At 44.6% G+C, this 15,790-nt stretch overlaps 1 protein-coding gene across 1 annotated transcript in view; it reads right to left on the bottom strand.

Annotated features, from left to right (window-relative positions):
* LOC311239485 (kin of IRRE-like protein 1) overlaps positions 1-15,790 on the bottom strand; it is a gene marked incomplete at its 5' end in the record, with an annotated part of 259,717 nt that overhangs the window by 61,010 nt on the left and 182,917 nt on the right. The window contains 3 exon segments of the mRNA XM_084327791.1: positions 6,198-6,346; positions 10,248-10,353; positions 13,475-13,625. Coding sequence (XP_084183917.1) covers positions 6,198-6,346; positions 10,248-10,353; positions 13,475-13,625 — 406 coding nt within the window.

Raw genomic sequence — 15,790 nt, 5'->3', positions numbered from 1 at the left:
AGCCACTCTTGAAGCATGTTTTGGGGAAGATGACATCAAGTGCAACATACTTGGATTGTGTCCAACAAGGTTTGTTTATTTATTGTTTCACACACAAAGATAAATAAAATAAAAAGATTGTATTAAAACTGTGTAAAATGCAATAATGCAACTCTGTCTGTGATAGTTTTATTCTTACTTTTAACATTGCAATATCCCTACTCCTGTTTCTTTCTTAATTAATATGTATTTAATAATTATTAGTAACCTATACATACAGTAATTAAAAGAAAAAGACTGTGCCGTTTGAAATCGAATTGTGAATTTGAGCCATTTTATTAAATAAAATGGCTCAAATTTATTGAATCAGCTCAATTCGATTTCAAACGGCACAGTCTTTTTCTTTTAATTATGTATAGGTTACTAATAATTATTAAATACATATTAATTAAGAAAGAAACAGGAGTAGGGATATTGCAATGTTAAAAGTAAGAATAAAACTATCACAGACAGAGTGATAATAATTTTATTTCATATGTGAAATATTTTTGACAGCAGTCAACAGAACATTTCTAAGTATCCTTCTATTTATTTCTAAGGTGGTGCGTCAGGGCCAACGCAATATCCAGGGTAAGCCGTGCGTATGGCCCACTTCTCCAGACACTATATACCCTCCAGGAAGACCGCAGTGTGCGCGGTGAAACGAGGACGAAGATCTCCGGGCTTCTAAAGCAAGCGAAGAAGGCGAGGACGGTGTTCGGCCTTCTGTGCTCAGAAGCTCTTTTTGGTCCATGCGAGGCTGTGGCTAAAGTTCTACAAGGGGAAAAAGCAACCGCTGCTGGAGCACTGGAGTGCGTAAAGATCTTGAAAGGGCGCGTGCATGCCCTACGCAACGAAAAGGCCGTGGAGGAAATCCTAAACAAAACCAAAATTTCAGCAGCTGCACATGACCTCAAGATGCCTGACCCTGCTGGCACTGGCAGCCGGGTAAGCAAGACACCTTCCCGATTCCGCAGCACAACAGAGGCTGAAGATGTTGTACCAACAAAAGGAGTGGCATCATGGAGGAGAGAGTTTTTTGAAGCTCTTGATCTTGTGCAGAGTGAAATAAAGCGCCGTTTTGACCAGAGTGGCATGGAAATGGCCTCAAGCAGGGAGGAAACATTGCTTGCTGCTGCTAAGGGGTCAGTTGGCACAGAGGAAGACCTGAGATCTCTCCAGCTGCCAGGAAATATAGATGTCTCTGGTCTTCACATGCAAATGAGGATGCTTGGAGACCTTACGAAGGATGAGGACTTTTGCACTGTTCACAAACTCGCTGTGTATATGTCCAACCTGCACATGCAAACAAGAGGACTCTTCAAAGACGTGGAAAATCTCCTCCATCTGTGTCTTTCCATGCCCATCTCCATGGCCTCTTCAGAGAGATCCTTCTCGGCGCTCCGTCGCCTGAAAACCTGGCTGCGTAACACAGTTACCCAGAAGAGACTCACTCACCTGGCCTTGCTGCATATGCATCAAGAGGTTTTGGACTCACTGGACATTCATGTTGTCATGAAGGAGTTTATTTCCACCACTCCTGAACGCAAGACCACCTTCGGTGTTCTACCGTCTTTGGAATAGAAGATAATGTGTGTTTATTCGGCCTGGCTGGCTGCGCAGTGCGCCTGCTCACTTGGTTAATGTTTCAGCACCACGGACAGCGACTGTTGTTGTGACAGAGTCACACACACACACACACACACACACACACACACACACACACACACACACACACACACACACACACACACACACACACACACACACACACACACACACACACGCACACAAAGTTCAGTTACTCTTAGTTTGTATACTATTATTACTAGTGCTGTCAGGCGATTAAAAAAATTAATCTAATTAATTACAGGATTTGTAATTAATTAATCTAATTAATCGCATTTTAATCGCATAACCATTTTATGCCTGATATTCTATATTATATAATCATATTTCAAATTGCATGTGTCCGGATGGCAGAATTCAGTACTGTATCTACAAAACCTTCTGTTTAATCATCTTCCATCTATTAATTTCCTTAGATTTTTCAGGTCTGGTCAATTTGAGCATGGTGTTATTCACAGTCAAAGATACAAAAAAATGTATTGATATTCTCATTTGGTTCATTACAATTTACTCAAAATAAAATTTTCATTCAATCAATCACCGCGCAGATTGATTGATTGAATGAAAATGTTATTAACAGATTGCAGAATGGGTACAATACAGTACGGCACACAATTGTTAAGGGGATGCAGACCAGGGTGCAACTTGCACCGTGCAATCCATTCTTTGTGGATCTAGCCCACAGTATTTCTGACACTGGGAATACATTCCCTGAGATTCATAGATGTCCCTAGAATCAGATACCAAGAACATGCAAATGGACCATATTAAAAAATAAAAAAGTCTGTAAATGTGTATTCTACATTCTTATGGAATGAATGAGATACAAAAAAAATATTATTAAAAAAAAAAAAAAAAAAAAAACTTTTTTTTTGTAATTAATTTTGAGTTAATTTTCATAACGCGATAATTTGCTGTGTAATTAATTAATCTAATTAACGCGATAAACTGACAGCCCTAATTATTACATGTTCGAAATAAATATTTCAAATAAAGAAATGAATATTTTCGGATGCATTTGCGTGTCTGTTTGTTCACTTCATTCTGTCACAAAAATGTGTAAATTGTCACTAGCGCGCTGACTGTTAGCCTATATTCATTCATATAATATACATCATTAATCAGTTTAATCTATACTCTGCATTGGTTATACGATCCTGTGCTGTGCGGTGTGCGAAACGAAATTCCAAACGCATAGTTGTTGACGCTTGCGGGCGGCTTGCGTCTAAATCGACAATAAATCGTCTTCTGATTAGAGAAAAACTACTGCATTTCGTGTGTGAACTGTCCACATGTTGGTGTTCAAGTTTGTCTGTTGTATTGTAAAATATTGATCTTTCAAATGAATGGAAAATCACGAATGATGCGCTTCGCGCATGCATTTAATATGACGTTATTATTATTATTTATCCGACTCCAACCGCACCGCAAGTATAAATTAGTTATCGCGTGCCTGGCTACATGCTGCACATCTAGAATCCTGCTAACAGACATCTCCATTGAAAGTAAAAAAAAAAATACTGATCCGTTCAGCCACAGGGCACACTGCATTATCGCGATAGCGCCCCTAAGAGGATCTGGCCGGTATTGCACCTTCTCGAATTCATAGAGTAGGGTAAATCTGCAGTGCCGCTCGGCGACCTTGAATAGGTTATTAATATGGAATAAAAGCAATAACAACTTTCCACGGATTTATCCGTGCTTCTGTCCACAACGGGTGGAATCGAAACACGGATAAATACGTTGTTCGTCCCCATTGTGTTAAATGATTTTATTTGTATCCACATACAGCTACAAACAGGCAAGAGGAGTAAACATGTTCACTAAGACAGAACTGTCAGTTGTTGTTGAAGCATAGAACATAATTAGGCAGGTACGCACACAAACACACACACACACACATACACATGTTGGGACATGTGCAATAATGTCATTCTCTAATGTGCAATATATTTTTCTTTCTACATGAATGTGTTGTGTGGTAGTGAGTATGGGTACATTAATGTGTGTATGGTAGTGTGTCTATGGGTACATTAACGTCTTAAGGCTTAAGGCCTCTGCATGCTACAGAGACTGCAACGCAACTGCAACACAACATCAGCACGACTTCAACGCAACATGTTGTAGAGGGTGTTGTAGAGTGTGTTGTGAGGATGTTGCGTACCTCTCCCCAAAATCTAATCTGAACAACCTTGCGTTGATGTTGCGTAGCAGTGATTGGTTGGTTAGCGAATGGGGGCGGGGCTGTCATAGAATAATATTGGTCCCGCAGCGAGGAATACCACCCTCCATTGTTGTAGCCAGCCAGCTAGCGTCGTTGATGCTATTCAATGCTCTATCATACCCAACTAACGTTAATGCCATTCAGAATTTATTAACATAGCTACAACAACACACAGTAACGTTAATATAATTACATGCATCATTGTTTACAATGAACGGTGAGGCAGTTCGAAAGGACTGGACACGGACAAGTTGTTAAACAGCAATCAATTAATTTAATATAACAGGTAGTTCGAGCTGCATTTTCGTGCCTAGAACCACAGCCACAGGGATATATCCGGCTTTGACGAGCTATCTCTTCTCCTGCCGATTAAATTCAGCAGCTCTTCCTCGACCTCGAGTGCCTGTAGCTGCCTGCATTTGCACAAAGGCGTCCATCCCTGCTGCTAGCTAACGTTAAAACTAACCTAAAGTTACACAAGCAGAATACATCACAAATACTTCCGGTCGGGGGATTTCAAAATAAAAGACCAACGTCTAAAAGCACCGGAAATACGTTTATTTTGTACATTATCTAACGTTAACACGAACCTAAACTAACTTTAGACCGGAAGTAAAAATAATGCTTCTTTTTCTGCTTGTTATCAATGGGTTGGTTGAGAAGGGAAATTTCATCTATCTAGGGAACCTAGCTACATCCGGGGTACAATGTTGCAAAGGCTGGACATCGATGTTGCAGAAGCATAAAGGCAGAGTGTCTGCAACACCGTTGCTTTGTCGATGTTTTGTTGCAGTTGCTTTGCAGTTTCTGTAGCATGCAGAGCCCTTTAGTGGTCACATGCGTGGACAGCACTTTTTAGCTCTTATGTCCACAATTGTGTACACTGCTGAATTGGGGTCTTATGGCTACATATGTGGACACTTATACTGCCATCTGGTGGTGTCAGAAGAGTATAATATACAATATTAAAAGTTCAAGATGGTGGCGAATAAGAGGGAAAATTCACTCCAGACACAAACATCGACCAGGTAAGAAGTCCTGCCTTATTTTATGGCTTCTTCTTATTTAGATATTTAATATATAAGCGTTGGACATTTGTCATGACAAGCAAATTTGAAAAAGAAAGTGTAAAAATAAGAACTTAGCATGTCACTAAACATGAAGTACACCTTTGTGTACTTATGGACTGAAGCTTGTCGAAACAGCTAATATACTAGTAAACATGCACACATGTAAAATGAGAAAACAAGTATATCTGGTGCAGTTAAAAGGCTGTACATTGTCTAAATGTAATACATAACAATTCAATCACTAAATACATATATACATACATAAATTAGTTGGGTTAAAAACGTTGTACAGTACCCCTACTTTGGGAACCACTGCACTAATGTATGTGTGGTAGTGTGTGTGTGTGTGTGTGTGTGTGTGTGTGTGTGTGTGTGTGTGTGTGTGTGTGTGTGTGTGTGTGTGTGTGTGTGTGTGTGTGTGTGTGTGTGTGTGTGTGTGTGTGTGTGTGTGTGTGGGTACATGAATGTGTTGTGTGGTAGTGTGTGTGTGTGGGTACATGAATGTGTTGTGTGGTAGTGTGTGTGTGTGGGTACATGGAATGTGTTGTGTGGTAGTGTGTGTGGGTACATGAATGTGTTGTGTGGTAGTGTGTGTGTGGGTACATGAATGTGTTGTGTGGTAGTGTGTGTGTGGGTACATGAATGTGTTGTGTGGTAGTGTGTGTGTGTGGGTACATGAATGTGTTGTGTGGTAGTGTGTGTGTGGGTACATGAATGTGTTGTGTGGTAGTGTGTGTGTGGGTACATGAATGTGTTGTGTGGTAGTGTGTGTGTGGGTACATGAATGTGTTGTGTGGTAGTGTGTGTGTGGGTACATGGAATGTGTTGTGTGGTAGTGTGTGTGTGTGGGTACATGGAATGTGTTGTGTGGTAGTGTGTGTGTGGGTACATGAATGTGTTGTGTGGTAGTGTGTGTGTGGGTACATGGAATGTGTCGTGTGGTATTGTGTGTGTGTGTGTGTGTGTGTGTGTGTGTGTGTGTGTGTGTGTGTGTGTGTGTGTGTGTGTGTGTGTGTGTGTGTGTGTGTGTGGGTACATGGAATGTGTTGTATGGTAGTGTGTGTGTGTATGTATAGTTATTTTAGGTGCTGCACAAACTAATTTTGTTGTACTGTATTGTGCTTAATGACAATAAAGCTTTCTACTTCTACACACACACACACACCACACACACACACACACACACACACACACACATACACACACACAAACACACGTACGCGTGCACACACACACACACAGATAGCCCTCCTCACAGTGCACGTCAACCAGGATGCTGACGTTGGTGTTGCCCACGGTGTTGAAGACCTGGCAGGAGACTGGCTCGGTGAAGAAGGAGTGGTCAGCTGTGGTGATGAACAGGCTCTCCCGGGCCCCCTCCAGCAGCACGCCCCCCTTCGCCCACCTGCCAATCACACACACACACACTCACACACACACACACACACACACACACACACACACACACACACACACACACACACACACACACACACACACACACACACACACACACACACACACACACACACACACACACACACACACACACACACACACACACACACACACACACACTGTTACCGTGGTGACGGACACACTCTCCCGGGCCCCCTCCAGCAGCACGCCCCCCTTCGCCCACCTGCCATGCACACACACACACACACACACACTGTTACCAGGGGTATGCGCTATCGTTGCCCGGGGCAACAGATCAGTCATGTACTCTGAATCAGAATCAGATGAGGTGAGGTGAGGTGAGGTGTGATGAGGAGAGAGAGGAGAGGAGAGGAGAGGAGAGGAGAGGAGAGGAGAGGAGAGGAGAGGAGAGGAGAGGAGAGAGAGGAGAGGAGAGGAGAGGAGAGGAGAGGAGAGAGGAGAGGAGAGGAGAGGAGAGGAGAGGAGAGGAGAGGAGAGGAGAGGAGAGGAGAGGAGAGGATAGAGGAGAGGAGAGGAGAGGTGAGGAGAGGAGAGGAGAGGAGAGGAGAGGAGAGGAGAGGAGAGGAGAGGAGAGGAGAGGAGATGTGAGGAGAGGTGAGGAGAGGAGAGGAGAGGAGAGGATAGGAGAGGAGAGGAGAGGAGAGGAGAGGAGAGGAGGGTGAGGAGAGGAGAGGAGAGGAGAGGAGAGGAGAGGAGAGGAGAGGTGAGGAGGTGAGGTGAGGTGAGGATGAGGAGGAGAGAGGAGAGGAGGGGAGGTCAGGTGAGAGGAGGTGAAGAGAGGTGAGGAGGTGAGGAGAGGAGGTGAGGGGAGGAGAGGTGAGGAGAGGAGAGGAGAGGAGAGATGAGGAGAGGAGAGGAGAGGAGAGGAGAGGTGAGGAGAGGAGAGGAGAGGAGAGGAGAGGAGAGGAGGTGAGGAGGTGAGGTGAGGTGAGGTGAGGTGAGGTGAGGTGAGGTGAGGTGAGGTGAGGTGAGGTGAGGTGAGGTGAGGTGAGGAGAGGTGAGGTGAGGAGAGGAGGAGAGAGGAGAGGAGGGGAGGTCAGGTGAGAGGAGGTGAGGAGAGGTGAGGAGGTGAGGAGAGGAGGTGAGGTGAGGAGGGTGAGGTGAGGTGAGGTGAGGTGAGGTGAGGTGAGGTGAGGTGAGGTGAGGTGAGGAGGTGAGGAGAGGAGGTGAGGTGAGGAGAGGAGGTGAGGTGAGGTGAGGTGAGTGAGGTGAGGTGAGGTGAGGTGAGGAGAGGTGAGGTGAGGAGAGGAGGTGAGGTGAGGTGAGGTGAGGTGAGGTGAGGTGAGGTGAGGTGAGGTGAGGTGAGGTGAGGTGAGGTGAGGTGAGGAGAGGTGAGGTGAGGTGAGGTGAGGTGAGGTGAGGTGAGGTGAGGTGAGAGGAGGTGAGGTGAGGTGAGGTGAGGTGAGGTGAGGTGAGGTGAGGTGAGGTGAGGTGAGGTGAGGTGAGGTGGATGACGTTAAATGTTGGATGGCACAAAACATTCTACAACTAAATCAAAACAAATGCGAAATAATCCTCTTCAGTCCCCCAGACGCTGTCACCACCCTTACCAACAGTATTGGCAACCTGTCCTCCCTGGTCAAGCCTTATGTCAAGAACCTAGGTGTCATTTTTGATCCACAATTTAAATTCGACAGACAAGTGAACTCAGTGGTAAAGGCATGTTTTTTCCAACTACGCACCATTGCCAAACTCAAAGCCCTTCTGTCCCCTGCAGACCTTCAGAGAGTCATCCACGCCTTCATTCCATCTAGATTAGACTACTGCAACTCCCTCTATATAGGCATTAACCAGTCTTCCCTGTCCCGCTTACAACTGGTACAAAACACCGCTGCCAGACTGTTGACCGGAACCCGCAAGAGAGACCACATCACCCTGTCCTTGCCTCCCTTCATTGGCTCCCAGTACGCTACAGGATAGATTTTAAGGTTCTCCTATTTGTTTTTAAAGCCCTTAATGGTCACCCCCCCTCCTACAGTACATCTCAGACCTCCTATCCCCCTATTCCAACACCAGGTCCCTCAGGTCAGCTCCTGACAGTCTGGAGGTCTAACCTTAAGCTCAGGGGGGGCCGTGCCTTTGCTGTCGCACCCCCTGAACTGTGGAACAGCATCCCACCTCCATTAGGCTTGCCCCCTCGATAGATGCCTTCAAATCTAGGCTCAAAACCCACTTCTACCTACTAGCCTTTCCCGTTCACTGACTCATGCCCTGTTTTCCTGTGTGCCCTCCCATAAAACGGAGTGTGATTGTTGTCAATACAGTATGTATCTATGTGTATCTACCCTCTGTACAGCACTTTGGTTGACACGTGTCATGTTAAATGTGCTAAATAAATAAAACTGATTGATTGATTGATTGATTGATTGATTGATTGATTGATTGATTGATTGATTGATTGATTGAATATAGTATAATTATAAGTAAGAAATAAAAACAAAACTAGGCCAGGGCTGTACACTGTGGTCAAGTATATACACTAATAATAATAATAATAATAAAATAACAGTACAGTGGGCATTACTGTGCAAACTATGACAAATTCAGGATTCCCGATTACAAGACAGAAGGTTGTGTTGTGTGAACAGTACAGCGATCTGATGACGTCATGTAGTGTGTGCAGTGGTGCAAAGTACTAAGTATTTTTACTCAAGTACTTTTACTTAAAGGAACACGCCAACATTTTGGGAAATTAGCTTACCGTCTTCTCCAGAGAGAGACAAGAAGATAGATACCAGTTACCTCTCTGTGCGTTCAGTAGAAAAGCTATCTGGCTGCACATTAGCCTAGCTTAGCACAATGAATGGAAGCAGACAGTGCCGGTTAGCCTTCGGGAGAGGTGTTAGTTGGACAATGCCTAGGCTAACCGGCACTGTACGCGCTTCCATTCATTGTGCTGAGCTAGGCTAACTTCCCAAAATGTTGGCGTGTTCCTTTAACCTCTCTGTCTTGCAGCGGTTTTTTCTGCCTGACAACTGTGACAACAGTTCAGATGGTCACATAATAAATCCCTATCTGATGAAGTGCAGGAGGTGAGATGAGAGAGGAGAAGAGGAGGTGAGGAGGTGAGGTGAGAGGAGAGGAGAGGAGGAGAGGAGAGGAGAGGAGAGAGAGGAGAGGAGAGGAGGAGGAGAGGAGAGGAGAGGAGAGAGAGGTGAGGAGGAGGTGAGGTGAGGTGAGTGAGGAGAGGAGGAGAGGAGAGGAGAGGAGGAGGAAGGAGAGGAGAGGAGAGGAGAGGAGGAGGAGGAGAGGAGGAGGGGAGGAGAGGAGAGGAGGAGAGGAGGAAGGAGAGGAGGAGGTGAGCGAGGAGAGGAGGGGAGAGGAGGTGAGGAGAGGAGAGGAGAGGAGGGAGAGAGGTGAGGAGAGGAGAGGAGAGAGAGGAGGTGAGGAGAGGAGGAGGTGAGGAGAGGAGAGGAGGGGAGAGAGAGGTGAGGAGAGGAGTGAGGTGAGGTGAGGAGAGGAGGAGAGAGGAGGTGAGGTGGTGAAGAGAGGAGAGGAGGGAGAGGAAGAGAGGAGAGGAGAGGAGGTGAGGTGAGGGAAAGGAGGTGAGGTGAGGAGAGGAGAGAGAGGAGGTGAGGTGAGGTGAGGAGAGAGAGGGAGGAGAGGAGAGGAGAGGAGAGGAGAGGAGAGAGAGGTGAGGTGAGGTGAGGTGAGGTGAGGTGAGGTGAGGAGGAGAGAGGTGAGGTGAGGAGAGGAGAGGAGAGGAGAGGAAGAGAGGAGAGGAGAGGTGGGTGAGGTGAGGAAGAGAGGAGAGGAGAGGAGGAGAGGTGAGGAGAGAGAGGACGAGGAAGGAGAGAAGAGAGGAGAGGAGAGGAGAGGAGAGGAGAGGAGAGGAGATCTGATGAGGCGCAGGAGACCGTACCAACCTGAACCCCATGATGGGAGGGTTGGCGGTGGCCTGACAGGTGAAGGTGACCCTCTCACCCTCCAGGACGGAGCGCGGCTCGATGGATAGGGTCACCGTGGGGGGGTCTGCGGCAAAGACAAGACACAAGATAAAACACAGACATGGATTTATGTACTTAATCTACGGTCCGGCCGGCCTGACAAGACACAGATAGAACTTACTACATCGGTCTTACTACCGCTGAGGGTGTTAAATAAACTTTTTTTTGTTTAACTATCTGGAAAACATGTTTCCTTTTTTCTTATTATTTCTTTGAATTTTACTTAATTTATTTTGCATAGTTTTTTTCTGTCACATCTGTAATTTATGTTTAATTATTTAAATGTTTGATTTATGTGTATTATATGTATGTTTGTTGTCACTCTCCTTGGGTGGGATGGGGTGGGGTTAGGGGATAGGAATGGGGAATGAAATGGAAGATGAATCATTTGAATGTATAACTGGAATGTACACATTTGCATAAATTCTTCTAATAAAAAAAAAGATAAACACAAGATAAAACACTGACTGGATATATGTACTTATTGGCCTCAACGCCGCTTTCACTTTACAGAAACCGAATAAAGGGGCGTGATCGGACTGACAAAATGAACGCAGGAGCAAAATAAATTCAACCCTTCCCTTTTATTAGGTGTCTAGGATAATAAGGCTTGTGTAGAGCCTTGTTGATCTGCAGCGGACTATACATACGCTTGTCTCAAGATCTAGGTATCCCTACTTGCAGCAGCTCCGAAACTGATCATGGACCTGTACTTCACGACTTGTACATTTTCAAAAACGTCAGTTTTTCAAAACGTATAAAACGGAAATGTACCAATGAAAAAAACAATCCGTTTCGTTACACGTTGACTGCAAGCAAGCCATTGATAAGCGACGGGCGTATTAGACACATAGCCATAATATAGAAATAGCTCCGCGAAAATCATGAACTATCGGAAAATCTGTCTAAAATGGCTAGCATTCAAGCGATAAATGGTTGCGCCCCCTGCTGGCACTCAAAGTGTTAATATGCACAGTGATACAGATATAAAGATACTATGGTAGTAAGTCATACTGGCCAGTGGTATAACTAGTAAAAGTACATAATGTACACATTGTACAGATATATATATATATAGTATCTACAAATGTGTAAAAATTATTATATGCAGGTAAGTAGACAGATGTGGATATATATGTATATATACGGTTAGAATAAATAAATATATATATATATTAGGGCTGACCCCTATTAGTTGATTAGTCGACTAATCGGTAGAAAGGAGCCGTAGTCGACTGGCCAACCTCTTAGTCGAATATAAAAAAATAAAAATAAATAATATATATATATTTTTTTATCATTCTTTCCAAAAGAAAAGAGGCATAGAAGCGTGGCTAACGCTAATGGCACGCATACCAGAGGCTAACTGCCTACGAAAACAGGCACAGAGGCACTGAAAGAGGATTTCACCCATCTAATGAACACACTAGGACTAGACAAATATCAAGATGTATCCATCAGTGGACCAATTGCATGATCTTTGCAGAGGACAAGAAGCCTTCAGTCGACTCCTTCAGACATTAAGCACCCCCCACAGCCCAAATGGAATGATAAAAAAAATAAAAGAAAAAATGTAATAAAAAGAAAATATATTATACTTTTTTTTTTTTTTTTTTTTTTTAATAGTCGACTAACGGCACATTTTGGCCAATCATAGTCGACCATCCAAATCCTTAGTCGGGGACAGCCCTAATATATATATATACAGCATTATTGTACATGCTATCATGCTGAGTTATATAGTTTATCCAAAACAAACCAAACCAAACTAAACTAAACTAAACTAAACTAAACTAAACTAAACTAAACTAAACTAAATAAACACACACAGACAGGACAGACAGGACAGACAGAACAGACAGAACACACACAGACAGGACAGACAGACACAGACAGGACAGATAGGACAGACAGGACAGACACAGACAGGCCAGACACAGACAGACACAGACAGGACAGACACAGACAGGACAGACAGACAGACACAGACAGGACAGATAGGACAGACAGGACAGACACAGACAGGCCAGACACAGACAGACACAGACAGGACAGACACAGACAGGACAGACACAGACAGGACAGACACAGACAGGACAGACAGGACAGACACAGACAGGACAGACATAACACACACAGACAGGACAGACAGGAGAGACAAGACAGAACACACACAGACAGGACAGACAGGACAGACAGAACACACACAGACAGGACAGACAGAACACACACAGACAGGACAGACAGGACAGACAGAACACACACAGACAGGACAGACAGGACAGACAGAACACACACAGACAGGACAGACAGAACAGACACATACAGGACAGACAGGACACAACAGACAGGACAGACAGAACACACACAGACAGGACGGACAGGACACAACAGACAGGACAGACAGGACAGACAGGACACACACAGACAGGACGGACAGGACAGACAGAACACACACAGACAGGACAGACAGAACACACACAGACAGGACAGACAGGACACACACAGACAGGACAGACAGACAGAACACAACAGACAGGACAGACAGGACAGACAGAACACACACAGACAGGACAGACAGGACAGACAGAACACACACAGACAGGACAGACAGGACAGACAGAACAGACACAGACAGGACAGACAGGACACAACAGACAGGACAGACAGACAGACAGACAGACAGACAGGACAGACAGAACACACACAGACAGGACAGACAGAACACAACAGACAGGACAGACAGGACAGACAGAACACAACAGACAGGACAGACAGGACAGACAGAACACACACAGACAGGACAGACAGGACAGACAGAACAGACACAGACAGGACAGACAGGACACAACAGACAGGACAGACAGACAGACAGACAGACAGACAGGACAGACAGAACACACACAGACAGGACAGACAGAACACAACAGACAGGACAGACAGGACAGACAGAACACAACAGACAGGACAGACAGGACAGACAGGACACACACAGACAGGACAGACAGGACAGACAGACAGGACAGACAGGACAGACAGGACAGACAGACAGGACAGACAGAACACACACAGACAGGACAGACAGGACACACAGACAGGACACACAGACAGGACACACAGACAGGACAGACAGGACAGACACGTACGGTGGACGTTGAGGGTGACGGTTGCCCTCTTGCCCAGGGGCGCGGCCGGGTTGGTGGCCACGCAGGTGAAGTTGCGCCCGGTGTCTGTGTCCACCGGCGTGATGGGCAGGAAACTCCTGGTGGTCACTCTCTTCCTGTCTGGAAGCACTTCCTGTTGGGGGGGGGGGGGGGGGGGGCACATTTAGGGACCATGATGAAAACACTGTAAGCTTCCAAGCTTTATTGTGTTATCCTTGATTGTATATCAATGTGGATATAAAGGACAACATGGAGAGTTCCATCAACAACAAAATGGAAAGGACACTTTAAAAGAACGAGGAAAATAAAGGTCACTTTAAGGAAAGAACTGATGTGGTTCTTAGTATAGTTTAGAAATAGCAAGTATAGCATAAGGATATAGAGTAAAAACTGTATATTGCAGGGGTGGCCAACCCGCGGCTCGCAAGCCGCATCCGGCTCTTTGCCCGTCAATGTGCGGCTCTTCCATCCATAAAAAAAATAAAAATAATAATAATACTTTTTTTTTTTTTTTTTTTTTTTTTATGTCACACATGTTTATGTTACATAAGGACGTAGAATAAACATTTTTTTTTTTTTTAAATGGTCCATTTGCATGTTCTTGGTATCTGAATCTAGGGACATATATGGATCAGTGTCAGAAATAGTGTGTCTGTTACTAGGCTTGAGTAAATTGTAATGAACCAAAGGAGAATATCAATTCTATAAAAAAAAAATATGTGAATAACACCATGCTAAAATTTACCATACCTGAAAAATCTAAGCAAATGAATAAAGGGAAGATGATTAAACAGAAGGTTTTGTAGATACAATACTGAATTCTGCCATCTTTTTTATAATGTAAATTTCTCCAAAATTTTTCATCGTATTGCAACACCGTTTTTTGCAAGACGTTCACAGAAAGGTAGAGAAACGAACTGCGTTCTGTTTTATGGCAATAACGTTCAGGTTTGTGGGAGATAATCCCAAAAAATAAGAGAAATAAAAAGGTTAATCCAGAAGTCAGATGATTGACAGGGGCTGGTGTGAGCTGGGTAGGGTAGTTTTTCGAAATTTGAAAGCCCTGAGTCTCTTCCTTCAAAAGACTACACTCACTTTTGGCTGCTCCACTTCCTCCTGTCAATATGCGCCGGTTTCCGACTCAATGCCCTGAGATTTCTATAATCTTATATATATATCAGTAATAACAGTTAAAATAATTGGTAACCAAACGTAATGCGAAAAAATACACTTTTACTGTATATCTCGGGCTTAAGAGGTTAACCCTGTGAGGCCCAAATTAAAAAGACATTATTAGCAACTTCAGAGGCCAGAGGGTGGGACATATAAACACACAAATAGCATTGTGAGGCTGAACAACAGGACCAATTGACTATACATGTGCTTAACATTTTTTAAATTAACATTCTTTTTTTAAATGGCTAAAAGTGATTTTGTAATTTTGCAACCGTGGGTCTCACAGGGTACTTTTAACCCTGTGAGGACCAAATAAAAAGACATTAGCAACTTCAGAGGCCAGAGGGTGAGACCTATAAACACATGAAGGGTGCCGTGACTGAAAAAAAAGTTGAGAAACGCTGGTATATGGTGTGGCTCTTTGTGGTACCACAGTAATTTGTATGTGACAAATAAACCTCTTGAATGTGTACTTGAGGTTTCTGGTGAATCTTGTGTTTCAGTGGTTAGGTTGTGTTTCAGTGGTTAGGTTGTGTTTCAGTGGTTAGCCAGGCCCAGCTTGGGTCATTGGAAACAGTGGTTAGCCTGGCCCAGCTTGGTTAGGTTGTGTTTCAGTGGTTAGCCAGGCGCAGCTTGGTTAGGTTGTGTTTCAGTGGTTAGCCAGGCCCAGCTTGGTTAGGTTGTGTTTCAGTGGTTAGCCTGGCCCAGCTTGGTTAGGTTGTATTTCAGTGGTTAACCTGGCCCAGCTTGGTTAGGTTGTGTTTCAGTGGTTAGCCAGGCCCAGCTTGGTTAGGTTGTGTTTCAGTGGTTAGCCAGGCGCAGCTTGGTTAGGTTGTGTTTCAGTGGTTAGCCAGGCCCAGCTTGGTTAGGTTGTGTTTCAGTGGTTAGCCAGGCGCAGCTTGGTTAGGTTGTGTTTCAGTGGTTAGCCAGGCCCAGCTTGGTTAGGTTGTGTTTCAGTGGTTAGCCAGGCGCAGCTTGGTTAGGTTGTGTTTCAGTGGTTAGCCAGGCCCAGCTTGGTTAGGTTGTGTTTCAGTGGTTAGCCAGGCCCAGCTTGGTTAGGTTGTGTTTCAGTGGTTAGCCAGGCACAGCTTGGTTAGGTTGTGTTTCAGTGGTTAGCCAGGC

Source organism: Notolepis coatsorum (assembly GCF_963971535.1).
Source record: "Notolepis coatsorum genome assembly, chromosome: 13".
NCBI classification, from domain to species: domain Eukaryota; kingdom Metazoa; phylum Chordata; class Actinopteri; order Aulopiformes; family Paralepididae; genus Notolepis; species Notolepis coatsorum.
This window is presented reverse-complemented; position numbering and strand designations above follow the sequence as displayed.